General features: G+C 43.6%; 1 protein-coding gene across 3 annotated transcripts in view; it reads left to right on the top strand.

Annotated features, from left to right (window-relative positions):
- The window catches only part of LOC130273684 (dynein axonemal heavy chain 5-like), a 334,039-nt gene that overhangs the window by 244,915 nt on the left and 76,013 nt on the right, over nucleotides 1-13,111 (top strand). For all 3 annotated transcript variants that reach the window (XM_056520899.1, XM_056520897.1, XM_056520898.1), the window contains exons 61-62: nucleotides 135-353; nucleotides 3,499-3,675. In XM_056520899.1, coding sequence (XP_056376874.1) covers nucleotides 135-353; nucleotides 3,499-3,675 — 396 coding nt within the window. The remainder of the gene's footprint in view (nucleotides 1-134; nucleotides 354-3,498; nucleotides 3,676-13,111) is intronic.

The raw sequence follows: 13,111 nt of genomic DNA on the forward strand, positions 1-13,111 counted from the left end.
AAGTTCGCTCATCTCTAGTTATAAGCAACATCCAGCATATTTATTATCTTCATTATTTATCCTCCCTTAAGGTTTAAGAGGCTTGTAAGCATCTGCACAAATGCATTCATTTAATAAAGTTATATTTCCTATAGGCTAATCTGGCACTACAAGGAGCAAAACTTGCTGTTGCCCAGGAAGAGCTGAATAACGCACAGAGCCAACTTGATGCCAAGCAGAAAGAGCTGGATGATGTGCAAGCCATGTATGATGCGGCAATGAGGGAGAAACAAACGCTATTAGATGATGCAGAAGCTTGCAGGAGGAAGATGGGCAATGCTACAGCCCTGATCGAGGGTCTTGGAGGGGAAAAGGTGAACATATCCTTATGCATCTTATTACTATGCTTTACTACTATCACTGCACATAAGGTTTATTTAAAATACATTTTCCCATGCATGATTCAGTTGACATTTTGATTTCATAACCTGAGAAATACGTAAAGGAAAGTAAAGGAGAAACAATAGATAATCGCTGTTAAGGATGTCTTATTAGATAGGTACTTTATGTCAACAGGCAAACCCACCACAGTTCTACAGGTGGTAAGCATTCATGTGCCAAGAACCTGCTCCGAAATCCACCAATAAATATTTAACATCAGATAACTGTCTAAAATCATAACTACCGAATAAAAAAGGTAACACAGAGTTTTTTTTAACACCAATTCCACATCCTTGGCACATCCATGTGACTACCACATGGTAAGGTATGCCCAGGGAAATTTGGGTTTTAGGATTATGTATAGGAGTATCCAGTGCACTGGGAATAAACCTTCCAAGAAGGACTACATTAGAAGGTCATTAAGATGTTTGTGGTGAGGGTGTGATGAGGGCAGATGTTATTACCCTAGGGGCAGATGGCATTTACCCCTTGTATTTGTGACGCCAGGGTGTGCTTAACCTCTGCACCACCCGAGGTATGGCCGCTGGATTCTGGGTTAGTCATGGGGCAAATAATGACTCCGACACCAAGTTATGGAACAACGGCAGCTTTTCCTGGGGCAGACAGATGGAATAGTCTTTACAGATCAGTTAGGCCCAAGGAGGTGACCAGTGACTTTAAGAGACTTACAGGCTCGCTGGGACTTGTAGTGGACTTGGATACAATGTTGCAGACCCATGCTGAATTTAGACAGACTTGACTGACTTGACTAGGATTGACTAGACTTCACCCCTTGTGTAGCTTAACAGGCTTTGACATTCACCTGTGGGGCACTTGATGATGGAAGCGTGCCTGTGTGACTAGGCCTTGGGTCTCCTCAGGACACCAGACATTCTCAGGTCTTGACTGCTCCTAAGCATGCTCTAAACTGAACTCAAGAGACTGAACTAGCTCCTCCCAGGGTTTATATGGGGGAGACTTTGAAGGGGTCCTATAGGTCACCCACAAGTCATCTGGTCACTGACACCTTCCCTGGTTACAAGACTTGGTAACAACATTTAAAGGTACATAACATTATACAGACAATGCAATAGATAACATAGGGTATAATTAACCATTTATGATACACAGATTAAGGAGCGACTCAGGGGACACTGCAATAGAGTCCACCAGACAGGACAGCAAGGGTACAGGGGTTCAACTCCTGTACTGGACCACCACATGTACATAATGTACAGCAGTCCCCTTTTGCAAGCCTCTTCCAATCTGTCCACCTTAGTTACTATTGCCACATCTTTCTTGCAAATAACCTTGGTTTCTAACGTTAATACTAAAAAGTTGGATTTGTTTAGTTTGGGATGACACTATTTCCAAAAACCACTGTTCATAAGTGCTGCAGTGTCATTTGTAATGGAAAGGAAATGAATGAAGGGGGGGATGGCGTGGCATCACTAGGGGGCATAGCAGTGACATCTTGTCCCCCTCTCGGAGGCAGCACCCAGTCCAGAACTCCGGGTGCTGCACCGAGATTGCGGGGGTCCCCAGCAATGGGGCCCCTGCAATCATACATCTTATCCCCTATCCTTTGGATAGGGGATAAGATGTATTAAGCTGGAATACCACTTTAAGAATGGAGACAGGGATGTTGGGGGGCACAAATAAGTTATGAACAAAGAAAGGGATATCCAGCGCAGACTCTCATGCAAAAGGAACTTCTTTATTGGTTAAAATTCATGGTTGCTGAGGGATACAACAAGGATTCTTGCAGTGTACACTGCAAGAATCCTTGTTGTATCCCTCAGCAACCATGAATTTTAACCAATAAAGAAGTTCCTTTTGCATAAGAGTCTGCGCTGGATATCCCTTTCTTTGTTCATTACTTAACTGGATTAGTCCAAATCCAATCCGGGCGCTTACAGGAGTGAGCTGGTATCTTTGCTTCTTGCTTCACAAATAAGTTATGGCGCAGTCCACAGATGTTGGAAGAAGTTCCCCATTTATTTGCAGTCACAGAGTAGGGACATTAGCAATAGGCATAGCTGAAATACACTGTTCCTGGTTTTTACAGTATGTTAAAGGGGTACTCCGCTGATTTTTTTTTTTTTAAATCATCTGGTGCCAGGAAGTTAAACAGATTTGTAAAATACTTCTATTTTAAAATATTAATCCTTCCAGTACTTATCAGCTGCTATATGCTCAACAGGAAGTACTTTTCTTTAAAAATTTCCTTTCTTCCTGACCACAGTGCTCTCTGCTGACACCTCTGTCCACTTTAGGAACTGTCCAGAGTAGGAGCAAATCCCCATAGCAAACCTCTCCTACTCTGGACATCTTCCTGACATAGACAGAGGTGTCAGCAGAGAGCACTTTTGGTCCAGCAGATAGGAAAAAAAAAAAGAATTTCCTCTGTAGTATACAGCAGCTGATAAGTACTGGAAAGATTAATATTTTTTAGAAGTAATTCACAAATATGTTTAACTTTCTGGCACCAGTTGATTTAAAAGAAAATGTTTTCCAGTGGAGTATCCCTTTATGGCACACTAGCCCACAGACTGAGACTAGACACAGCAATAATAAAGCCTGCCTGTTTTCAGTGCCTCATTCCCCATATTTGTAGATATTGTAAGAATGACGTTTAGCATGTATTTTTTGCTAATTATTCTATGTTCTCTTCAGTTAGATATGAGATGGGAGAATGATTCAGTCAATGCACAAGTAGGAATAACTAAATTCATATAATTTTTTTTTTTTAATCTAGAACCTTTAGCATTTATAACTGCAGTCTATGAAGAATGTCTGAAATAGCTATTAAACCATTTGAAGGTTATCTGTAGAAGTATTGTTCAGTCTGTACAGTGACTAGTAGCTATAGGTAGCATACTCTGACTGACCGACTACCAGTTCTTATGTATACAACTCAATGTTGGGTTTTGATTGCACTTATATTGATCTCAAGCCTTTCGGTAGAAATGGTATGGCACTATAACAAATTTGATACCTCAAAATATGTATAAAATAAAAAGTATAAAATATTAATATTTTTTACATAAATCATTGCATTATTTTCTTGCCCCCTAGATACGATGGACAGAAAGCAGTAAAAACTTTCAGAATCAAATAATTCGGCTAGTAGGGGATGTTCTTCTGGCCACTGGCTTCCTCTCCTATAGTGGTCCCTTTAACCAGGAGTATCGGTTTCTTCTTCTTCAGCTGTGGAAGAAGGAAATGAACCATAACAGAATACCATACAGTGACGTAAGCATGTTATTCCAGTATTTTGAATTGTTTTAATTTCAATTGTAAATATACTGTACAAATGTTCTCTATGTTAATAAGCCTAGATACCATGTTTATTCAGTTACTGGTTACTGCAAGATTATTGGATTGTATGGATCTTTAAATGTTATACCTATGTTACCTATCTCTTCCCTTCCAATATCAAAATAGTACTGCATCTCTTTGAGCTCATCTTTTTAGTTGTTAAACACTTCAATTCACCAAGCAATATAACGTTAATCTAGCATTAGTACTATACTTGTTGGATGTCACCCACTCACACTCCCATGGATCCACTTTGACAATTATAGTAATGATGAGGTTCCCTTTACAGATTCTGCTCTGTGAGTCAGAGGAGCAACTGTGCTGAGAGACTCCACTTGTACTTGCATATCCTACACTTCTAGGAGTCTTTTAGTAGCTAAATTAGTTCTGACAAATGACAGAGTGGAACAGAAGCTGTCATACAACCTCAGCTTGAGTCACGTCTAGGACTAGGTCATTTTAGGTGAAATCACAAACAGTATCATTGGAATGTATTTCTAAAGACTAGTGATGAGCGGCATAGGCCATATTCGAATTTGCGATATTTCTTAAATATATGCGCGAATATTCGTCATATATTCGCTAAATTCGCATATTCCTTATTTTCACGTTTTGTTTGCGAAAATATTATTCACATATGCGAAAATATATTATTAGCATGTAGAGAAGAATGAATCGGAGCACTCACCCAGTAGAAGTATGCAAAATCTTCAGGCTTTATTCAGAATTGGAGCAGGTAACAAACACAGTGCAGGAGAGAGGGTTGGTGTGGGGGGTTGGGCAAACGGACCGTGTTCGCGCGGGTTCGCGCTTCGTCAGGCCACTAGTGTGCTTCCGTGTAGTAGCACACTAGTGGCCTGACGAAGCGCGAACCCGCGCGAACACGGTCCGTTTGCCCAACCCCCCACACCAACCCTCTCTCCTGCACTGTGTTTGTTACCTGCTCCAATTCTGAATAAAGCCTGAAGATTTTGCATACTTCTACTGGGTGAGTGCTCCGATTCATTCTTCTCTACATGCTATTGCCAATGTTATATATCAGTTCGTGCAAGCACCACCCTTAGCTTTACACGAGGAGTTCAGGATATTCACAGCTGTTGCAGTGGGCATTTGAATCTAGGAATTCCAGCGGTGCCAAGGTGCTTTCTCTCTCATATGTTGAAAATATATTATTATTCATATATGCACGAATATATTTTCTTTATAGTCTAAACATATATTCGCGGATGAGAAAAACTTGCAAAACTACAACTTCCAGCATGCCCAAACAGCAAACAGCTGTCCGGGCATGCTGGGAGTTGTAGTTTTGCAACATCTGGAGGGCCACAGTTTGAAGACCAATGCGCAGTGGTCTCTAAACTGTAGCCCTCCAGCTGTTGCAAAACTGCAAATCCCAGCATGCCCAAACAGTAAACAGCTGTCTGGGCATGCAGGGAGTTGTAGTTGCGCACCTCCAGCTGTTGCATAACTACATCTCCCAGTACATGCTGGGAGTTGTAGTTTTGCAACAGCTGGAGGCACACTGGTTGGAAAATACTGCGTTAGGTAACAGAACCTAACTGAAGGTTTTCCAACCAGTGTGCCTCCAGCTGTTGCAAAACTACAACTCCCAGCATGCATGGTCTGGGAGTTTCAGCGCAAACTTTTAGCGGGAAACTCACTGTAAACTCGTCTGTGCGAATATACCCTAAAAACACTACACTACACATAATAAAGGGTAAAACACTACATATACACCCCCTTACACTGCCCCCCCCCAATAAAAATGAAAAACATAATCCTACGGCAGTGTTTCCAAAACGGAGCCTCCAGCTGTTGCAAAACATCATCTCCCAGCATTTCCGGTCAGCCACTGACTGTCCAGACATGCTGGGAGTTTAGTAACAGCTGGAGGCACCCTGTTTTTGAATCACTGGCGTAGATTACCCCTATGTCCACCCCTATGCAATCCTTAATTTAATACTCAAATGCGCATGGTGCTCTCTCACTTTGGAACCCTGTCGTATTTAAAGGAAACAGTTTATAGCCACATATGGGGTATTTTGCGTTGCAATTTTTTTTTTTTCTCCTTTTACCCCTTATGAAAAGGAAAAGTTTGGGTCTACACCAGCCTGTTAGTGTAAAAAAAATTAAAAATTTTACACTAACATGCTGGTGTTGCCCCATACTTTTTATTTTCACAAGGAAAAAAAGAGCCCCAAAATTTGTAACGCAATTTCTCCTGAATACGGAAATATCCCATATGTGGGCGTAAAATGTTCTATGGCCGCACAACAAGGCTCAGGAGTGAGAGCGCACTATGTACATTTGAGGCCTAAATTGGTGATTTGCACAGGGGTGGTTAATTTTACAGCGGTTCTGACATAAAAAATAAATACCCACATGTGACCCCATTTTGGAAACAACACCCCTCACGGAACGTAACATTGGGTATAGTGCTTCTTAACACCCCACAGGTGTTTGACGAATTTTCGTTAAAGTTGGATGGGAAAATGAGAACCAAAAATGTTTTTCACTAAAATGCTGGTGTTACCCCAAATTTTTCATTTTCACAAGGTAAAATAGGAAAAAGCCCCCCAAAATTTGTAACCCCTTTCTTCTGAGTATATAAATACCCCATATGTGGATGTAAAGTGCTCTGCGGGCGAATTACAATGCTCAGAAGAGGAGGAGAGCCATTGGGATTTTGGAGAGAGAATGTGTCTGGAATTGAAGGCCACGTGTGTTTACAAAGCCCCCCATGGTGCCAGAACAGTGGACCCCCCCCCACATGTCACCCCATATTGAAAACGACACCCCTCACATAATGTAATAAGGGGTGCAGTGAGCATTTACGCCCCACAGGTGTCTGACAGATTTTCCGAACAGTGGTCCGTAAAAATGAAAAATGTAATTTTTCATTTGCACAGCCCATTGTTCCAAAGATCTGTTAAACGCCAGTGGGGTGTAAATGCTCACTGCACCCCTTATTACATTACATTATCCACTGTTCTGGCACCACGGGGGGCTTTGTAAATGCACAAGGCTCACGACTTCCATTCCAAACAAATTCTCTCTTCAAAAGCTCAATGGCGCTCCTCCTCTCCTGAGCCCTGTAGTGCATCAGCAGAGCACTTTACATCCATATATGGGGTATTTCCATATTAAGAAAAAATGGGGTTACAAATTTTGGGAGTCTTTTTCTCCTATGACCCTTTGTGAGAATGAAAAGTATGGGGCAACACCAGCATGTTAGTGTAAAAAATTTAATTTTTTTTACACTAACATGCTGGTGTAGAACCCAACTTTACCTTTTCATAAGGGGTAAAAGCAGAAAAATCCCCCTAAAATTTGTAACACAATTTTCCCTGAGTACGGAAATACCCAATATGTGGCTCTAAACTGTTGCCTTGAAATACAACAGGGCTCTGAAGTGAGAGAGCGCCATGTGCATTTGAGGCCTAAATTAGGAATTTACCATAAGGGGCGGACCCCGATACAAGGATGGCGCTTGTCTCCACCAAAACCCTATGGCAGTGTTTCCCAAACAGAGTGCCTCCAGCTGTTGCAAAACTCCCAGCCAGCCAGGACAGTCAATGGCTGTCCGGCAATACTGGGAATTGTTGTTTAGCAACAGCTGGAGGCTCCGTTTAGGAAACACTGCCGTATGAGATGTTTTTCATTGTAAGGGGGTGTATATGTAGTGTTTTACTTTTTATTTTGTTTTAGTGTAGTGTAGTGTTTTTAGGATACATTCACACAGGCAAGAGTTAACAGTGAGTTTTCCGCTAGGAGTTTGAGCTGCGGCAAAAAATTTGCCGCAGCTCACACTGGTAGAAGGAAACCCACTGTAAACCCGCCCGTGTATCATGTACCCTGTACATTCACATGGGGGGGGGCCCAAACCTTCAGCTGTTGCAAAACTACAACTCTAAGAATGCACTGACAGACCATAAATGCTGGGAGTTGTAGTTTTGCAACAGCTGTAGGCACACTGGTCGGGAAACACTGAGTTAGGAAACAGACTCTAGCCCAGTGATTCCAACCCATGTGCCTCCAGCTGTTGCAAAACTACAACTCCCAGCATGTACAGTCTGTCAGTTCAGTGTTTCCCAACCAGTGTGCCTATTGCTGTTGCAAAACTACAACTCCCAGCATGCACTGATAGCCGAAAGGCATGCTAAGAGTTGTAGTTATGCAACAACTGGAGACCGCTAAGTAGTTGTCTCCAAACTGTGGTCCTCCAGATGTTGCAAAACTACAACTTTCAGCATGCACGGACTGCCTGGGCATGCTGGGAATTGTAGTTTTACAACATCTGGAGGGCTACAGTTTGGAGACCATGGTTTTAGGTCCAGTTGGAAAAGAGCATACGGGCCAAAAATGAGCCGACCAGAGCGACGTTTCACTCCGGTCGGCTCATTGAAATGAATTACCATATGGGCGCGTATGGGTAAAAACTTGGTGTGAATCCGCCCATAGCGAAGGGGTGGGATACTTTCCTATTGGTTGCTGGGTATGTTGCTAATCTCCGACAACTGTATTTGCATCAATCTCATTGGCCCACAAGCTAAAAGAAAGGAGGGATCAATATTCGCACGCCAGTCTCACACAGTAGTATTAGAGCCTTCTTTACACCACACAAGCTGGAAGCAGAGAGGGAAGATCACTGTGATGTGTACTGTGAAAAAAAAGCGAATAATCGTAATTGCGAATATATAGTGCTATATTAGCGAATATTCGCAAATTTGTGAATATGCGATATTCGCGAATAAAATTTGCATTGCGAATATTCGCGAGCAACACTACTAAAGACATGACGCTCAGTCCTGCATAATAGTCCTGCATAATTATTGGCAAGCCAAGCTTTGCGATTGTCTAATGAAATAAGTATTTATATCACTAATCAAAGTGCTGCCGCTTGGCAAATGATTTGCATAAGGTTATATTAAAATGGATTGGCAATCTTTAGGATGTTTTTCAGTGTGTCCATGAATGATTGAAATAACTGACCTACGTACACTGTGGAAAATGATTTCCATTTCACTATACCTGCCATCTAAATGCTAAAATAGCTTATTCTGTAGTATTCTACACTGGAATTGTTCTTGGTTTTTCAAAATATTCTTTTTAGTACAGAGAAACAGGGCAAATCATAAGATCTCTTCATTAGATATCTTTATTAGCACTTTCCTAGTCATTTACCTACATACCTGGCCAAGGAAGTGTACCGTATTGATGCCCCACTCTGGCACCCAGGGCATATACCCTGTGTGCCCCAGGCTGTGCCTTTGCACCATCCCTGACTTATATATGATAAGAACACTGAGGATCTTCATTTCCTCATCCATGCCTGTGTAACCCATGGATGCTTCAACTTGGGTTCAATATGTTAAATAGTTTTAGGGGTTATCCAGAAGTTATACTTTACCTCATGCTCCACATCCACATTCTGTGGCCTTTGGTCACTGCAAGGGGGTGTGCATTTGCCCACATACAATTATTGTGATGTGGTACCTTGTAGAAGCAAGACACTTCACACAATCAATAGTCACAGTGGTGTCTCATCTTGAAAAGTAAAGTAACACACTACTCCACCCAATCTTTCCCTCACCTCCAGCACGGCTCAGGAGCCTTGACAGCGGAAGGGATTCCTGCAGGAAAGAAAAGTGCAGTTCAGTGAGGTGTCAGCATGGAACGACATTCTTTATTTGAACATATATTAAAAGAAAGGAAATGCATAAAATTTACACATGATTAAACCAACGTGTTTCAACCGCGAGACACAGTCTTAATCATGAAGTGATTAAGACAGAGTGTCATGGTTGAAAAGCATGGGTTTACTGTTTTATTATATGTTCCAATAAAGTGTCTCATCTCGGCAAGTAATTGGCTGAGTGGGAAGATCCTGCTTCTTAATCACATCTCAGAAACAGGCAGATGATAAGAGTATTGGGGGGGACCTGACAAAAGCACGAAGGAAGCTGCTGTGGGATCTGTGGGGTACTAGGGTAGTCAAATATAATAGTTTTTTTTTTTTTATCAGCCCCAAATTGTTGCACACTGGAATACCCCATTAAGTGGGCATTAAAGTTTACCTGTTACTAATAAAAACTTTTGTAGATAATACCATTATATGTACAGTATATTTGTAATATACATTGATTAAAAATGTGGATATTTTGGGTGAAAAAACGCTATTGCAGCTATTGCCTGTGTCTCTCTATGGGGAGACCAAATACAGAAAGTGAGGGCGGGACAAGCAGGGTACTGTGCAGGCTTCTGGCCTGTCAGTCATCCTGATGTGTGAGAAGAGGGCATGTTGCAGAGCCTCAGTGCATAGAGCCCTGCTTGTCCTCAGTGCACAGAGCCCTGCTTGTCCTCAGTGCACAGAGCCCTGCTTGTCCTCAGTGCACAGAGCCCTGCTTGTCCTCAGTGCACAGAGCCCTGCTTGTCCTCAGTGCACAAAGCCCTGCTTGCCCTCAGTGCAGAGAGCCCTGCTTGTCTTCAGTGTACAGAGCCCTGCTTGTCCTCAGTGCACAGCGCCCTGCTTGTCCTCAGTGCACAGAGCCCTGCTTGTCCTCAGTGTACAGGGCCCTGCTTGTCCTCAGTGGACAGAGGCCTGCTTGTCCTCAGTGCACAGGGCCCTGCTTGTCCTCAGTGCACAGGGCCCTGCTTGTCCTCAGTGTAAAGAGCCCTGCATGTCCTCAGTGCACAAAGCCCTGCTTGTCCTCAGTGCACAGAGCCCTGCTTGCCCTCAGTGTACAGGGCCCTGCTTGTCCTCAGTGTACAGAGCCCTGCTTGTCCTCAGTGTACAGGGCCCTGCTTGTCCTCAGTGTACAGAGCCCTGCTTGTCCTCAGTGTACAGAGCCCTGCTTGTCCTCAGTGTACAGAGCCCTGCTTGTCCTCAGTGTACAGAGCCCTGCTTGTCCTCGGTGTACAGAGCCCTGCTTGTCCTCGGTGCACAGAGCCCTGCTTGTCCTCAGTGTACAGGGCCCTGCTTGTCCTCAGTGTACAGAGCCCTTCATGTCCTCAGTGCACAGAGCCCTGCTTGTCCTCAGTGCACAAAGCCCTGCTTGTCCTCGGTGTACAGAGCCCTGCATGTCCTCGGTGTACAGAGCCCTGCATGTCCTCGGTGTACAGAGCCCTGCTTGTCCTCAGTACACAGAGCCCTGCTTGTCCTCAGTGCACAGAGCCCTGCTTGTCCTCAGTGCACAAAGCCCTGCTTGCCCTCAGTGCAGAGAGCCCTGCTTGTCTTCAGTGTACAGATCCCTGCTTGTCCTCAGTGCAGAGCGCCCTGCTTGTCCTCAGTGTACAGGGCCCTGCTTGTCCTCAGTGTACAGGGCCCTGCTTCTCCTCAGTGGACAGAGGCCTGCTTGTCCTCAGTGCACAGGGCCCTGCTTGTCCTCAGTGCACAGGGCCCTGCTTGTCCTCAGTGCACAGGGCCCTGCTTGTCCTCAGTGCACAGGGCCCTGCTTGTCCTCAGTGTAAAGAGCCCTGCATGTCCTCAGTGCACAAAGCCCTGCTTGTCCTCAGTGCACAGAGCCCTGCTTGCCCTCAGTGTACAGGGCCCTGCTTGTCCTCAGTGTACAGAGCCCTGCTTGTCCTCAGTGTACAGGGCCCTGCTTGTCCTCAGTGTACAGAGCCCTGCTTGTCCTCAGTGTACAGAGCCCTGCTTGTCCTCAGTGTACAGAGCCCTGCTTGTCCTCAGTGTACAGAGCCCTGCTTGTCCTCGGTGTACAGAGCCCTGCTTGTCCTCGGTGCACAGAGCCCTGCTTGTCCTCGGTGTACAGGGCCCTGCTTGTCCTCAATGCACAGGGCCCTGCTTGTCCTCAGTGTACAGAGCCCTGCTTGACCTCAGTGTACAGGGCCCTGCTTGTCCTCAGTGTACAGAGCCCTGCTTGTCCTCATTGTACAGAGCCCTGCTTGTCCTCAGTGCACAGGGCTCTGCATGTCCTCGGTGTACAGAGCCCTGCATGTCCTCGGTGTACAGAGCCCTGCATGTCCTCGGTGTACAGAGCCCTGCATGTCCTCGGTGTACAGAGCCCTGCTTGTCCTCAGTGTACAGGGCCCTGCTTTATATAAAAAGTTTTTGTTAACGACAGGTACACTTTAACGATAAAGCAAAGTTAACTATAGAGCAGTTTGGAGGGCTGCCACCTGGTGATTCCACCAGTTGGCTGGTCAGCCTAATGTGAGGGAATAGCTATGTCATTTCCTAAATTAGAATCTTTTAGAATTTACCTCTTGCATCAGCACCAGGGTAGCAAATAAATAAGTAAATAAAATACAAAGTATAGAAAATATATGTAGGAGTTTTTTTTCCCATTCTATGAAGGATTTAGCTAAAAAACATTATTTGTAAAGTTTATCTTGCGAAGCCTCTGAAATCTGACTTCTGCACATTACTTATTGATTTTGCTGTCAGTCATACAGGATCTTGTTCTCTATCACTTGATGGGACATAACGGTTTAAGTTCCATTTATAAAGAATTTTGGACTGCATTTCCAGAGTAGTATATATACTGGTGTCAGTGCAAGGTAACAAAAGGATTGTAGTTAAGATGAAAAGAGATGGACAATCAGAGTCACTGGTAAAATGTATATCATGTACAAGCCCTTCCGTTCTTCATGCTTTTTTAGTTCCATTTAGCAGTTTTTATAATTAACTGTTTACGCAACTGGCAGCCATCACTCTTCCTTATTACAGTTTTTCCTTTACTCTTGGAATGGTAAATCTGCCAGTGTTGTTACTTTGTTGGCCTTTATATTGCTATATTACAAGACAGAATTGTCTTTCAAGAGCCCAGCACAAATAGGTGACAGCTCCTACAGGATCTGTAACATTTTTGTCACTCCTGGAAAAGCCATTATAACTAAAAGTGCCTATAGGCAGTAGACATTTATTTACTATGTATAGTTACCTTTAGAAATATCTGAACAGAATTAAAGGGAATAGAGCAACTCTAGGGTGCTGCCAAATAGCCAATAAGAATGTTGGTATTTTTTTCTTTAGTTCCAGAACCAAGAATCTCCTTTATTAATAACATTTTGCCTTTTCTGAGGCTTCTTCTTTAACAAATTGCCCATTAAATAGTTGGATGAGTTAGCAAGGTCACTGCCCTTAGGTTGTATATTATCCAAAGGCAAGACATCTCTTTAAATTATCCACTCACTGGGTGCACAATAAAAATATGCATATCACCCCAAACATTGGATAGTGAAGGTGCAGAGATGTACTGACCAGCCTCAGGGTTGTCAGGAACACAAATCCACCAGTCCTCAAATGAACGCAGTAGTACTACTACTTGAATTGAGTTTCCACTTGGCAGTTTTCTTTGGGATTGCCATTGCAGTTTTTGAGCCAAAGCCAGAAGTGAATCCATGAGGA

The sequence above is a fragment of the Hyla sarda genome, chromosome 5 (genome assembly GCF_029499605.1).
Source record: "Hyla sarda isolate aHylSar1 chromosome 5, aHylSar1.hap1, whole genome shotgun sequence".
Classification (NCBI taxonomy): domain Eukaryota; kingdom Metazoa; phylum Chordata; class Amphibia; order Anura; family Hylidae; genus Hyla; species Hyla sarda.